Source organism: Amblyraja radiata, chromosome 2 (assembly GCF_010909765.2).
Source record: "Amblyraja radiata isolate CabotCenter1 chromosome 2, sAmbRad1.1.pri, whole genome shotgun sequence".
In the NCBI taxonomy this organism is placed as follows: Eukaryota; Metazoa; Chordata; class Chondrichthyes; order Rajiformes; family Rajidae; genus Amblyraja; species Amblyraja radiata.
In genome coordinates this window covers 106,256,483-106,270,046 of record NC_045957.1, presented here as the reverse complement: position 1 = coordinate 106,270,046, position 13,564 = coordinate 106,256,483, and the positions used below count along the sequence as shown (strand labels likewise).

At 39.2% G+C, this 13,564-nt stretch overlaps 1 protein-coding gene across 2 annotated transcripts in view; it reads right to left on the bottom strand.

The window, feature by feature from the left end:
* The window catches only part of nmt2 (N-myristoyltransferase 2), a 46,603-nt gene that overhangs the window by 15,842 nt on the left and 17,197 nt on the right, over nucleotides 1–13,564 (bottom strand). The window contains exons 3-6 of one of the 2 annotated variants that reach the window (XM_033012835.1): nucleotides 13,133–13,277; nucleotides 6,174–6,292; nucleotides 3,363–3,454; nucleotides 3,144–3,260 (exon numbers count right to left, since the gene is read on the bottom strand). In XM_033012835.1, the coding sequence (XP_032868726.1) occupies nucleotides 3,144–3,260; nucleotides 3,363–3,454; nucleotides 6,174–6,292; nucleotides 13,133–13,277 (473 nt within the window). The remainder of the gene's footprint in view (nucleotides 1–3,143; nucleotides 3,261–3,362; nucleotides 3,455–6,173; nucleotides 6,293–13,132; nucleotides 13,278–13,564) is intronic. The other variant, XM_033012843.1, reaches the window with a different exon arrangement.

Below are 13,564 nucleotides of genomic sequence, written 5' to 3'. Positions count from 1 at the left end.
CATACAATCAAAATTTCACCGTGCCTAGGTACATGTGACAATGAAGTGCCATTGAACCATTTGATATTCTTTGCGGTCAATATATGTTAAGGAATATCATGGTAGCATATGTATTTACATACTTTAAAGGTAGAATGCCTCAGAATGTTGCAGTGGGAAACTATTCTAAATGCTTACAAGATGACGGTAAGACACTAAATAATATTAATGAGCAGAGAGAGCTGGGGTACAAGTCCACGTTGCCTGATAATGGCATTAGGCATGCTTACATTCATAGGTGGGGTATAAAATACAAGAGTTGGGACATTGTGTTGTAATTTAACAAAACTCTGATATATGACACACTTGGGATATTGTGCGCAGTTCTGGTCACCACACTATAGGAAGGATGATAGTGGATGAGAGAGTGCAGAGTAGATTCACCAGGATGTTGACTGAACTGGAAAACTTTAAATTACAGGGAGAGATTGGATAGACTGTGCTTGCTTTCCCTGCAGCAAAGAAGGTGGAGGATTGTCCTGATAGAGGTATGGAAGATTACGAGAGTTATAGATCGGATAAATTGCAATATGGTATCTAAAAACAAGAGGGCATAAGCTTAAACTAAGAGGTGAGAGATTTGAGAGGTAAATCAATTTTACAGAGTGGCAGATAGCTAGAGATGCTGGTGAATTGGAAACAATTATTACATTTAAGAGGCATTTAGACAGACACTTACATAGACAAGGCATAGAAGGATATGGTTGTAATGAGTAAATTGGCAAAGAGCTTATCATGATGGGCCAGAGTGCCTGCTTCGGTGCAGTAAGACTCTATGCTCTTTGTATTTCCGTCAGGTTCTATTTCTATAGGATATGAATAACTTCACAGAATCAGGAAATGAAAGGGGATGTCAAAATTACAATCACTGGGAAATGTTACTAAGTTGTTGGAACCGACACAAACGTAGGCATAAAACGTTATGAAAATAACCTGAGAAGTCTGGAAAGCGATAGAGAAAGATTGTTAATGGGCAGTCATGAAAAATTGAGTAAAATGTAAGAAAATATGAAATTATTCTATTTAACCTAAACATAGAAGAGCCCATGATCAAAGAGATTACAGAGCTCTGAGATCCAGAAGAATCTGGGTGAACAAATGCATGATTTACAAAAGACTCATTTGCAAGTACAGAAAATAATTTAAAAGCAAACAAAATGTTATTGTGACTGTCAGTGGGAGAGAATATAAAAGTAAGGAAGTTAGCTTCACTAATATAAGACTTCAGGATTATAATGTACAGCATTGGCCTCCTTATGTAAGAAAGGATGAAAGTGTGTTCAGAGAAGGTCTTTCTAGACTGATACACAAAACGGGCTAATTGTTTTACGAGTTGAACAAGCTAAGCCTTTATCACTGAAGTTTAGAATAGTGAGCAGCAACTTGACAAATATACAAGATCCTGACAGCTCTTGTCATGACAAGGGATGGGGGGCTGGAGATGGATTGGTACTTGGCCTTTGCTGTTTGCAATATATAAAATTACTTGGATTAGAATGTCAGGAGTATGAACAATAAGTTTACAGATGATACCAAAAATAGTGGGGTCATAGATAACACAGTTGTTTAAAGATACAGCTGGACACAAATAATCGGGAAACTCACTTGCAAATGAGCAGTTGAGAAGAGTAGCAACTTGATTGAAACATACACGATTTAAAATCTAAGAGAGATTACAAGATTTAAAATCTTGTATGTTTTACATGGAAATTTAAAAAGCAGCCAGAATGTGAGCAGCTAAGAGAAGTTGTGCAAGAAATTTAAGAAAGCCATTAGAGTCCAGGTGTTACTACTCCTGGAGGTGTATAAAAGGAAGGCAGGCTCTGGCAGAGTGGTCTATTCGGATTGGCCATGTTGAGAGAGGATGTCTATTATGCCCAAGTCTTCGTGTGTAAAAGTTTATTGCTGCATTTCAATATAAGAGCTAAGGCTTTGGTTTACGAGACCTCAGTGTGGAGGCTGAGATAGGTGGATGGAAGATAAGGTAAAGTCTGTTTTTCGTAAATCTTGGTGTTTCGGATGACAACAGGCGTGATAGGATAGAAATCTCCGGATTACTCTCAGTGCCTGGTGCTGGTGAGAGTAGGAATAGGAAGATAGGACAGATGAATGTGTGGCTGAGCAGTTGGTGAAGGGAGTAGGGATTCAGATTTTTGGACCATTAAGGTCTCTTCTGAGCCAGAGGTGACCTGTACAATAGGGACAGGTTGCACCTGAAAGTATTGACACAGTGGATCAGTCAGTGAAAAATGCATTTGGTATGTTTGCCTTCATCGACCAACGTAGTGAGATTTGCAGTTATACAAAACATTGTTTAGATCAAACTACGGACATTGTGTACAGTTCTGAACATCATATTGCAGGAAGAATATGGTAGCAATAGAGAAAGTGTTGAAGAGATTCACCAGGAAGCTCATTGGATTGGAAAGCTACAATTATAAGGAGTGGATACGTTTGGTTTATTCTCAATGGAATGTAGGAGGCTGAAGGGGGCCTTTGTAGAGGGTTACAAATTATGAGAGGCATAGTGGGCTAGTCAGAATCTTTCGCGCAGGCAGGGGAGTCTAGAGAGATCATAGTCTTAAGGCAGGGAGACATTTAAAGAAGATCTGACAGTTAAGTTTGTTACACAAAGGGTGCTGAATATTTGGAACAAGCTGCCGGAGGAGGTAGTGGACCCATATGCAATTATAATGTTTAAAAATCATTTGGACAGGTAGCTAGATAAGAAAGTAGTGGGCTGCTTAAGAAAGTCTGTTTGTTTCTATCATGTGGACAGGGCTGTAGTGCAATATGAAAATTGCAGCACATTGACAGTCAGAGTTTTTAAAGAGTTAATAATGTGGAAATAACCATATTAGAAAATAATAATGATGTCCCTATCTTCTTAGAGGTACTAACCATACAATCTAAACAATACATATAAATAAGCATTTAAAAAAAATTAAAGAAAAATCTAAAAAAAGTCCAATAACTGAAGAAATTCTACATAAAATTTTACAGAATCAAATTTTAGTTCTACAGTAAAAAGTAAAACATAAACAAATAGCCCAAGTAAACAAATTATATATATTCAAAATAAATGGAATAGAATGAGAACCTACATTTCATAAATACGGACATTGGCTGGAATGGCGCTAATAAACCCCACTAATTTTCTGTTTGAAGATACACGGACTCCACAGTGCCACTGTGGTAACCAGCCTGGAGGACGAAGAGCCCTATAAAAATATTCATCCTTTAAAACAACAATCCAAACTAATTAATATTTATTTTTTTAAATCACAAAAGAGCATTTTTAACTGTAAAAACTATTTACTTACCACTGCAAAAACTGAGGCGAGTAATCAAATCTAAACATATTGTCATCATCTTCCACATAATTTTCATTTAACAGCGTGTACAGTTCTTTTAACTGCAAGCAAAACAGGCAAAATAAGAAATGCCATTGATTAAATCGTCGGCGGCACAGCAGTAAATTTGCTGCCATACAGCGAATGCAGCGCCGGAGACCTGGTTTTTCGATCCTGACTACGGGTGCGGTCTGTACGGAGTTTGTACGATCTCCCCGAGACCTGCGTGGGTTTTCTCCGAGATCTTTGGTTTCCTCCCACACTCCAAAGACGTACAGGTTTGTGGGTTAGTTGGCTTGGTAAATGAAAAAATTATCGCTAGTGTGTGTAGGATAGTGTTAATGTGCGGAGATCACTAGTTGGCGCGGACCCGGTGGGCCGAAGGGCCTGTTTCCGCGCTGTATCTCTAAACTAAACTAAACTAAAAACAAAGATCCCTCTTCACAATGCTATCTACTTTGCTGGGTATTTCCATAATTTTCTATTTAAATTCAGGGTTCAGTCGCACTCACCAGGAAAAAGGTTATAGTGGATTAAACCTACTTATGTTTGTGCTAATGATCCTGAAAGGTATTATTCATATGTAATTTTTGAGTAAAATTTGCATCAAAGAATCACAGGTGGAATTGAGAACCAGAGGACATAGGTTTAAGGTGCAGGGGGGGGGGGGGGGTTAACATTAAATGGGAACCTGAGGGATAACATTTTCACACAAAGGGTGGTGGGTGTATGGAACGAGCTGTCGGGAGGAGGTAGTTGCAGCAGGTACTATCGCAACAATTATAAAACATTTAGACAGGTACATGGATTGGTTGAATACGTTTAGAGTGATATGGGCCAAACGCAGGTAAGTAGGGCTAGTGTAGGCCGGGGTGGGCAAAGTATTGTATTGTATTGTATTGTATTCAAATTTATTGTCATTGTCTCAGTTAGAGACAACAAAATGAATTTCCCTTACAGGCAGTATCATAAAAATAAACAAAATAATAATAAATAATAAAACATATTAAAAATAAAATAGAATTTAAAAAAAAGTACAAACACTGAAAGTCCACGATACAACATAACACAGTGGCACCAAGGTGAGGAAGGCACCATAGTCCAGCCAGCCTCCCCTCCGTTCTTCCCAGTTGTTCACTCGTGGTCGAGGCCTTCCTAGCACCCGCAGTCGCCGCCCCGGGTGGCCCGATGTTCAGGCCCTTACGCCGGGCTGGTGGAACGCCGACGCCGAACCCCGACGGTGAACATCCTCCTCAGCGGCCCGGACCTCCTGATCAGCCGCCTCCCGCAGCCGGAGTCCGCAGCTCCCAAGTCCGCAGGCCGAGCCGGGCAGAGTCGCAGGACCCCGCGTTGTCTATCAGCGCCGCCCGTGTTGGGAGCCCGCAAACCGCAGCTCCATGATGTCGGTGCAGCAGGTCCAGCACTCCGGGCTCCAGACGGCGACCCCCGGTAAGGCATCGCCAGCCCCGCGATGTTTCAGCGCTGTCCCGCCGCTGCTGGAGCTCTGGTCGATCCCGGCAGGAAAGGCCGCGCCAATCCAGGTAGGCCGCTGGGGGGGGGGGGGGGCGAGGACTTGACTCAAATAATAGTCGCGTCCTCTCCAGGAAGCGACTGAAGGACGGTATCCCCCTTACCGTGCCCACTTCCCCCACATAAAGACATTAAAAAAACATCAAAAACACACTTTAACAAAAACAAGAAAACAAAAAGATACCGGGCTGTAGGTGGAGGCAGCTGGCACCAAAGAGGACCGAAGGGCCTGTTTCCACGTTGTAAAACTCTATGACTATTGGAAATTACATAATTTTTACTTTATGCACTAATTAAAAAAACAAGATATTGCTTGGTTGTTGAATTAAAACATAAAATAAATATTCTGTTATTCCCAATACAGGGATTCTTTGTTGCACTGAGCAGATAAATTGCCTTCACTCACTTGGGAGCAATGAAGTTAACTATCTGCTTAGTGGAGATAAATTACCTTCACTATCCCAAAAGACAAAGCTCACATTATATGGTAAAAACTTCCAAATTCCTTCATTTGCTAGTTAGACAAGAGCCCAGATAATACCAAAAGTAAGTGATGTAACTGAGAAAAGCAGATTTATTCAGTCTATTCGTGACCAACATCAGAATTACTGTTGTAACAAAATGCGGTAATTAATACAGCTGGGGTTTAAAAAGCAACAATTAGATTATTTCCACAAAATAGAAAGATAAATGTTAGCCAGGGCAAATGTGATTCGGTAAGCCTGCAATATACTAGCTAGGACAGCTTATTGGAAACTTAGAATGTAGAACCAAGGAACTGCAGATTTTTGTTTATATTTAAAAAAAACCCACAATGTGCTGGAGTAACTCCTCTAGATGATCAGGCAGTATCTCTGGAGAACATGGAATCTGAAGAAAAGTCTCAACCCAAAATGTACCCTATCCATGTTCTCCAGAGTGGCTACCTGACGTGATGACTTACTCCAGGACTCTATGTCTTTCCATGGAATCTTATGTGGCCACTTTAAGTACCACCATTTACATTCTTAAATATGAATGGAAAGATCCAAGTTTATCTGCACAATTTCATATGTTGTATTTTAATTTTTCACATTGATTATTCCAGCAGCCTTTTCAATCAGCATCATTTATCATAGGCTGCAAATGTTCCTAGTGACTTTTCCAGAGGGAGAGTGCTTTTTCTCAGGCTGAATTTTAATTAAGGTGATCACATTTACATGGAAAACAACTTAGCAGCAACCTTTTATGAACTTAAAATGGGATACTGACCTCCTCAGAACTACCCATATCCAGAGTATCCCACATGAAGCCCTGAGGCAAAGTATATGGCTCTTGACGGATATTCTCCTTATCTGGTTCAATAGAACCATGAGTTGTCACCACTTCATCTATAGGGACCAAAACACAAAATTATTTCATAAATGCACCAATGAACCAATCACTTAATATAACCATTAATATATATTAAGTATATAGTAAAGCTCAGAAAATCCAACATGCTCAAGATTAAATGTGTAGAAAGGAACTGCAGATGCTGGTTTATACCAAAGATAGACACAAAGTGCTGGAGTAACACAGCGTGTCTGGCAGCATCACTGGAGAAATAGGATGGATGACGTTTCGGGTCGGGTCCCTAAACATCATCAATTCTTTTTCTCCAGGCATGCTGTCTGACCCGCTGAGTTACTCCAGCACTTTATGTGTATGGTCACGATTATTCTGTTCTAGTAAACTTATTGGGCTATTAAAGGTTATTTTATTAATATTCTAGTACACTTATTTTTTTAATTAAGATGCTATACAGTAGCATTTCACAACCCAATGAGTTTCAAGGGAGCATGGCCAACAGAAGGAGTGAGTTTGAAGGAAGTGGAGGAACTGGAGTCCCAGTAGTGCAGCCCCAGGTGAATAGATATGGAGCACAGGAACAGTGACCCAATGTGTGAATGGGGAACACAGGAACTGGGGCCCCGATGCGTGAATGGGAAACGCAGGAACCAGGGCCCCAGTATGAGGACAGGGAGCATGGGAACTGGTACCTCGGTCTGTGAACGGGGAACGCAGGAACCAGGGCTCGGTGAAAGACTGGGAGAGTGGCACATATTACCGAGTTGAATTGCACACAATCAAATATTCTAATTAATAAGCTTTTAATCTTTTAAACTTGAATAAACAATATTAAAACTTGCAACTGTGAGGTTTTAAAAATGTTTACACATTGCAGCTCCGATTGTAAGAGAGTGATACTCTCTTATTGACAGTGTTAACATTAATTTATCTATTCAAATAATACCAAAAGTAAGAGAGACATTTTAGCAATATAAACAACCTAAAAGGAGTCAGTAGATGCATATTGTGTTCATCAACCTGAATTAGAGAATTTAATTTAATCTTCAGTGATTCCTTGTTGGAACATAGTTTTATGACATACATAATTTAGATTTCAGATACTTTCTATTTATAAATGCTGCAGAACTAAAACATAGATATTGAGGGCCACCCTGAGTTACGAATGACCTGACATATGGAAATTCAGCTTTATGAAAATTCTCCCATGCATTTTTAAGCTAGTAGTAGTAATAATAATAATAATAATAATATCTCATTTATGACTGGATACAGAATACTAGTTTAATTATGGGCAGTATTAAGGCGTGTAACAATGAAAAGAAAAAATGATAGGAAGTGTATGTGGAGCAACATGATACTGGTTGCTTTGGAAAATGAACATTTCTGACTTAAAAGAAACTGGCTCATGGAATTTTCCAGGACTGAAACCCCATATATCACCCTGTGCCTGTGCTAATTTACATATTTATCACCATGCGGTTCATAAAGTTATGGAGATACAAAAGTTAATGCATTTGTTTACCAATGATAAATAATTCTTTATAAAAAAGATTTGAAGAATTTAGACTTCTAAATATGATGATATTGTTATATTGCAATAATGAATTAATAGTGCACATATAACCATATAACAATTACAGCAGGGAAAACAGGCCATCTCGGCCCTTCTAGTCCGTGCCGAACACTTATTCTCCCCTAGTCCCATCTACCTGCACTCAGACCATAACCCTTCATTCCTTTCCCGTCCATATACCTATCCAATTTATTTTTAAATGATAAAATCGAACCTGCCTCCACCACCTTCACTGGAAGCTCATTCCACACAGCCACCACTCTCTGAGTAAAGAAGTTCCCCCTCATGTTACCCCTAAACTTCTGTCCCTTAATTCTCAAGTCATGTCCTCTTGTTTGAATCCTCCCTACTCTCAATGGGAAAAGCTTATCCACGTCAACTCTGTCTATCCCTCTCATCATTTTAAAGACCTCAATCAAGTCCCCCCTTAACCTTCTGCGCTCCAAAGAATAAAGACCTAACTTATTCAACCTTTCTCTGTAACTTAGGTGCTGAAACCCAGGCAACATTCTATTAAATCTTCTCTGTACTCTCTCTATTTTGTTGACATCCTTCCTATAATTAGGCGACCAAAATTGTACACCATACTCCAGAATTGGCCTCACCAATGCCTTGTACAATTTTAACATTACATCCCAACTTCTATACTCAATGCTCTGATTTATAAAGGCCAGTACACCAAAAGCTTTCTTTACCACCCTATCTACATGAGATTCCACCTTTAGGGAACTATGCACAGTTATTCCTAGATCCCTCTGTTCAACTGCATTCCTCAATTCGCTACCATTTAACATGTACGTCCTATTTTGATTTGTCCTGCGAAGATGTAGCACCTCACACTTATCAGCATTAAACTCCATCTGCCATCTTTCAGCCCACTCTTCCAAATGGACTAAATCTCTCTGAAGACTTTGAAAATCTATTCATTATCCACAACACCACCTATCTTAGTATCATCTGCATACTTACTAATCCAATTTACCACACCATCATCCAGAACATTGATGTACATGACAAACAACAGTGGACCCAACACAGATCCCTGTGGCACCCCACTAGTCACCGGCCTCCAACATGACAAACAGCCATCCACCATTACTCACTGGCATCTCCCATTCAGCCACTGTTGAATCCATCTTGCTACTCCACCATTAATACTCAACAATTGAACCTTCTTAACCAACCTTCCATGAGGAACCTTGACAAAGGCCTTACTGAAGTCCATATGGACAACAGCCACTGCTTTACCCTCAATTTCCCTAGTAACCTCTTCAAAAAAGTCAAGAAGATTAGTCAAACATGACCTTCCAGGCACAAATCCACGTTGACTGTTCCTAATCAGACCCTGTTTATCCAGATGCTTATATATATTATCTCTAAGTATCCTTTCCATTAATTTGCCCACCACTGACGTTAAACTAACAGGTCTATAATTGCTTGGTTGACTCTTAGAACCCTTTTTAATCAATGGAACAACATGCGCAGTACGCCAATCCTTCAGCACTATTCCCGTTTCTAATAACATTTGAAATATTTCTGTCATAGCCCCTGCTATTTCTACGCTAACTTCCCTTAATGTCCTAGGGAATATCCTGTCAGGACCTGGAGACTTAGCCACTTTTATATTTTTCAAAAGTGTCAGTACTTCCTCTTCTTTGATCCTCATAGATTCCATAGCTACTCGACTTGTTTCCCTTACCTCACATAATTCAATATCCTTCTCCTTGGTGAATACCGAAGAAAAGAAATTGTTCAATATCTCCCCCATCTCCTTTGGCTCTGCAGATAGCTGTCCACTCTGACTCTCTAATGGACCAATTGTATCCCTCGTTATTCTTTTGCTATTAATATAGCTGTAGAACCCCTTTGGATTTACTTTCACCTTACTTGCCAAAGCAACCTCGTATCTTCTTTTAGCTTTTCTAATTTCTTTCTTAAGATTCTTTTTACATTCTTTATACTCCTCAAGCACCTCATTTACTCCATGCTGTCTATAATTATTGTAGATCTCTCTCTTTTTCCAAACCAAGTGTCCAATTTCCCTTGAAAACCATGGCTCTTTCCAATTTTTACTATTTCCTTTCAACCGAACAGGGACATAAAGATTCTGTACTCTTAAAATTTCTCCTTTAAATGTCCTCCATTTCTCTTTTACATCCTTCCCATTAAACAGTGTCCCAATTCACTCCTTTTAAATCCTTTCGCATCTCCTTAAAGTTAGCCTTTCTCCAATCCAAAATCTCAACCCAAGGTCCAGTTCTGACCCTCTCCATAATTATATTGAAACTAATGGTATTGTGATCACTGGACCCGAAGTGCTCCCCAACGCATACCTCCGCCACCTGACCTGTCTCATTTCCTAACAGGAGGTCCAGCACTGCCCCATCTCTAGTAGGTACCTCTATGTATTGCTGCAAAAAACTATCCTGCACACATTTTACAAACTCCAAACCATCCAGCCCATTTACAGAATGTGTTTCCCAGTCTGTGTGTGGAAAATTGAAATCTCCCACAATCACTACCTTGTGCTTACTACTAATATCTGCTATCTCCTTACATATTTGTTCAAAAGGGAACTGCAGATGCTGGAATATCGAAGGTACACAAAATTGCTGGGGAAACTCAGCGGGTGCAGCAGCATCTATGGAGTGAAGGAAATAGGCGACGTTTCGGGCCGAAACCCTTCTTCAGAAGAAGGGTTTCGGCCCGAAACGTCGCCTATTTCCTTCGCTCCATAGATGCTGCTGCACCCGCTGAGTTTCTCCAGCAATTTTGTGTACCTCCTTACATATTTGCTCTTCCAATTCTCGCTCCCCATTAGGCGGTCTATAATACACCCCTATAAGTGTTGCTACACCTTTCCCATTTCTCAGTTCCACCCAAATAGCCTCCCTAGACGAGCCCTCTAATCTATCCTGCCAAAGCACTGCTGTAATATCTTCCCTGACAAGCAATACAACACCTCCACCTCTTGCCCCTCCAATTCTATCACACCTGAAGCAACGAAATCCTGGAATATTTAGTTTCCAATCACAGCCCTCCTGCAACCATGTTTCACTGATCGCCACAACATCATACTTCCAGGTGTCAATCCAGGCTCTAAGCTCATCCATCAGCAGTTGTATCATCAATGAAGATAAGTGAGCCAGTAACTTCAGCAGCATACATGCCCAGGCCATAACACCCCCAGCACAGTGTTTCACAGATGAGGTGTTATGCTTTGGATCTTGGGCTTTTCCTTCTCTCCTTCATACTTTGTTCTTGCCATCACTCTGATATTAGTTAATCTTCATCTCATCTGTCCACAAGACCTTTTTCCAGAAGTGTGGTTGCTCTTTTAAATACCTCTTTGGCAAACTGTAACCCGGCCATTCTACTTTTGCGGCTAACTTTAACCACATGTGATTTTTTCTATTACAAATCTCAAATTGTGGCGTACAGAGGCAAATAGGTAAATCACGGTCTTTGTTCCAAACATTATGGAGGGCACTGTATTATGGGAAGCGTCTGATGTGGCATATTAGTGTAAGCTATCTTAAAAAGACACATATTCAAAATGCTGAATGCACTAATTTTGGTGCTGCAAACTTATATAGTCCAAAACATAATTAAAGGCAACATTTGATTACACAATAGAACATGAACTCAAAATGAAAACAGCTAAAGATCAGTTGGAAATCGACAGTCATTAATTATGGCGATATGAAGAGGAAATTATCCACAGAATAACATTGGGAACTAGTATCTATTTAGTAATTGTTGTTTTGATGATGACTTGCATAGCAAATGCCCCAAGTAAGGTATTTCCCAGACAAAAACAGAAAATTCCAGAAGCACCCAGCAGGTCACGAACCATGTGTGAAGATGATCAGGATCATCATATCAGGTCGATGACCATTCATCTGAACTGGAAATTGAGTAAATCACCATTTTAAGTTCCAAGTAAGAGCAATGGTTGGGTTGGGGGAGGGAATGGTGGTGGAAGATAGGGAGAGCTGTAGAAGGTTAGGCTGCAGGCTAAAATTGTCAAGGTAGCAAGTAACATATACTTTAAATACAGGCAAGTACAGTCAGGGGGAAAACCAAGGTACAAATATATCAAGAAACTAAACCAAGAAACTAAAATATCAAGCAACATCTGTGAAGAGAAAAATTGATTATCTGAAATTGCTGAATCCAATTTGACTCAGAAGGGCTGCAACATGCTGGTTGTTTCTTTCCCTTTTCCCTCCAAATTGCAATTTAGAACATGCTTGTTTTCTCATTATTTCAGTTCTGATGAAGGTTTATTGACCTGATTTGTTGAATCTGTTTCTCTTAATGCAAATTATGCTGAGTGTTTATGGCATTTTCCATTTTTATTTTGTATTTCCAGCATCAGCAGTTTTGTGCTCTAATTCATTTCACAGAATTGGCCTTTTATTTCTATGGACCTTTATGATACCAAGTGATGTTGCTGGACATCTTCATCAATAAAATGTATTAAATATAAAATTATCAAAAAGAATGCAACAAATTTTATTTGAGAAACTTCTAATTTTTAACCCACAATATGCTGGATTTCAATATTCTATCTGCACATATAGTTCAAAATATTTGATTTAAAAAATCCATAAAATGTAAGAAATTTTGGAAAAATGGTGGAGACATGGCACAGGAAGTAAACAATGTTTTGGAAAGCAAAAATAAATTAATTAATCTCTTCATAAAATCTGTATGCTCATGCAGAAAATCCCTTAGAAGCTTATTTTGATTTAATAAGTACATTATACTGATTAGGAACCACTACTACCAAAATCTATATAATTCCCTCAGCATATTTTGAGGCAATTATTAGTCCGATAATTAAATAAAAATTAACCCCAGGACCTAGGCAACTTCAGCCTCTCTGCCCACCTCTCGTTGCCACGTTTCTTGACAAGTGGTACAAACTGAATGGCTTTTCAGAAGTAAAACAATCAACCACATTAGAGGGAAATCATCATCTGTAGGTTAAACCGGGTAATGTTACCAGATTTTCTTCCCGACTAAACTAGTTGAGCATTTGCAACAGTTTCGTGGCTATTTTTACTTTTTTAGATTCTAAAAATTAAGTTAAAACTCTAAACATTTGAATTCTTATTTCCTGGATTACGTCTCAAAACATTACACTGTTGATAACTTGTTTTAGAATTGGACGTTTTCTGTGATGCTTGATTAGGAATCCTTTGGCTCAGTGAATGACTAAATTGAAAGTTCACTCTTTGTATTAACATAAGAATCCTGTATATATATTGTAGTCAGCCAGAATAGGTGCTAAACGTACTAAGTTTGGGTACCGGTTGTGTATCCCAGAAGTGGTATCTGTGTTGACTTGCCTCCTCCAGATTCTTCGCAGGGCCTTGACATGCTGTGAGCAATTCCATGGCTCTTTGAATGTCCTGTAATTTTTGCATTGGTACCGAGGGATTCTAGTGAGAAAGAGCATTGTCACACTTTAAAATGTTCTAAATCTGGTACCATATAAATGCAAACTGTTTTACAAATCAATATGAAAATTATCAATTTTGTCTACATTAATTAATTCGTTTAAACATCTTTCAACTGGAATCAGATGTAATTTGTTCCAATGAAGCCGTCATCCAACTTCTTAATACAAATCATAAACGACAACGTCACTTAACCCTACATAGAAGCATAATCACCAAATTCTATTCAGTTTACCCACATTAATAATTATAATCATGTATTGAACCAA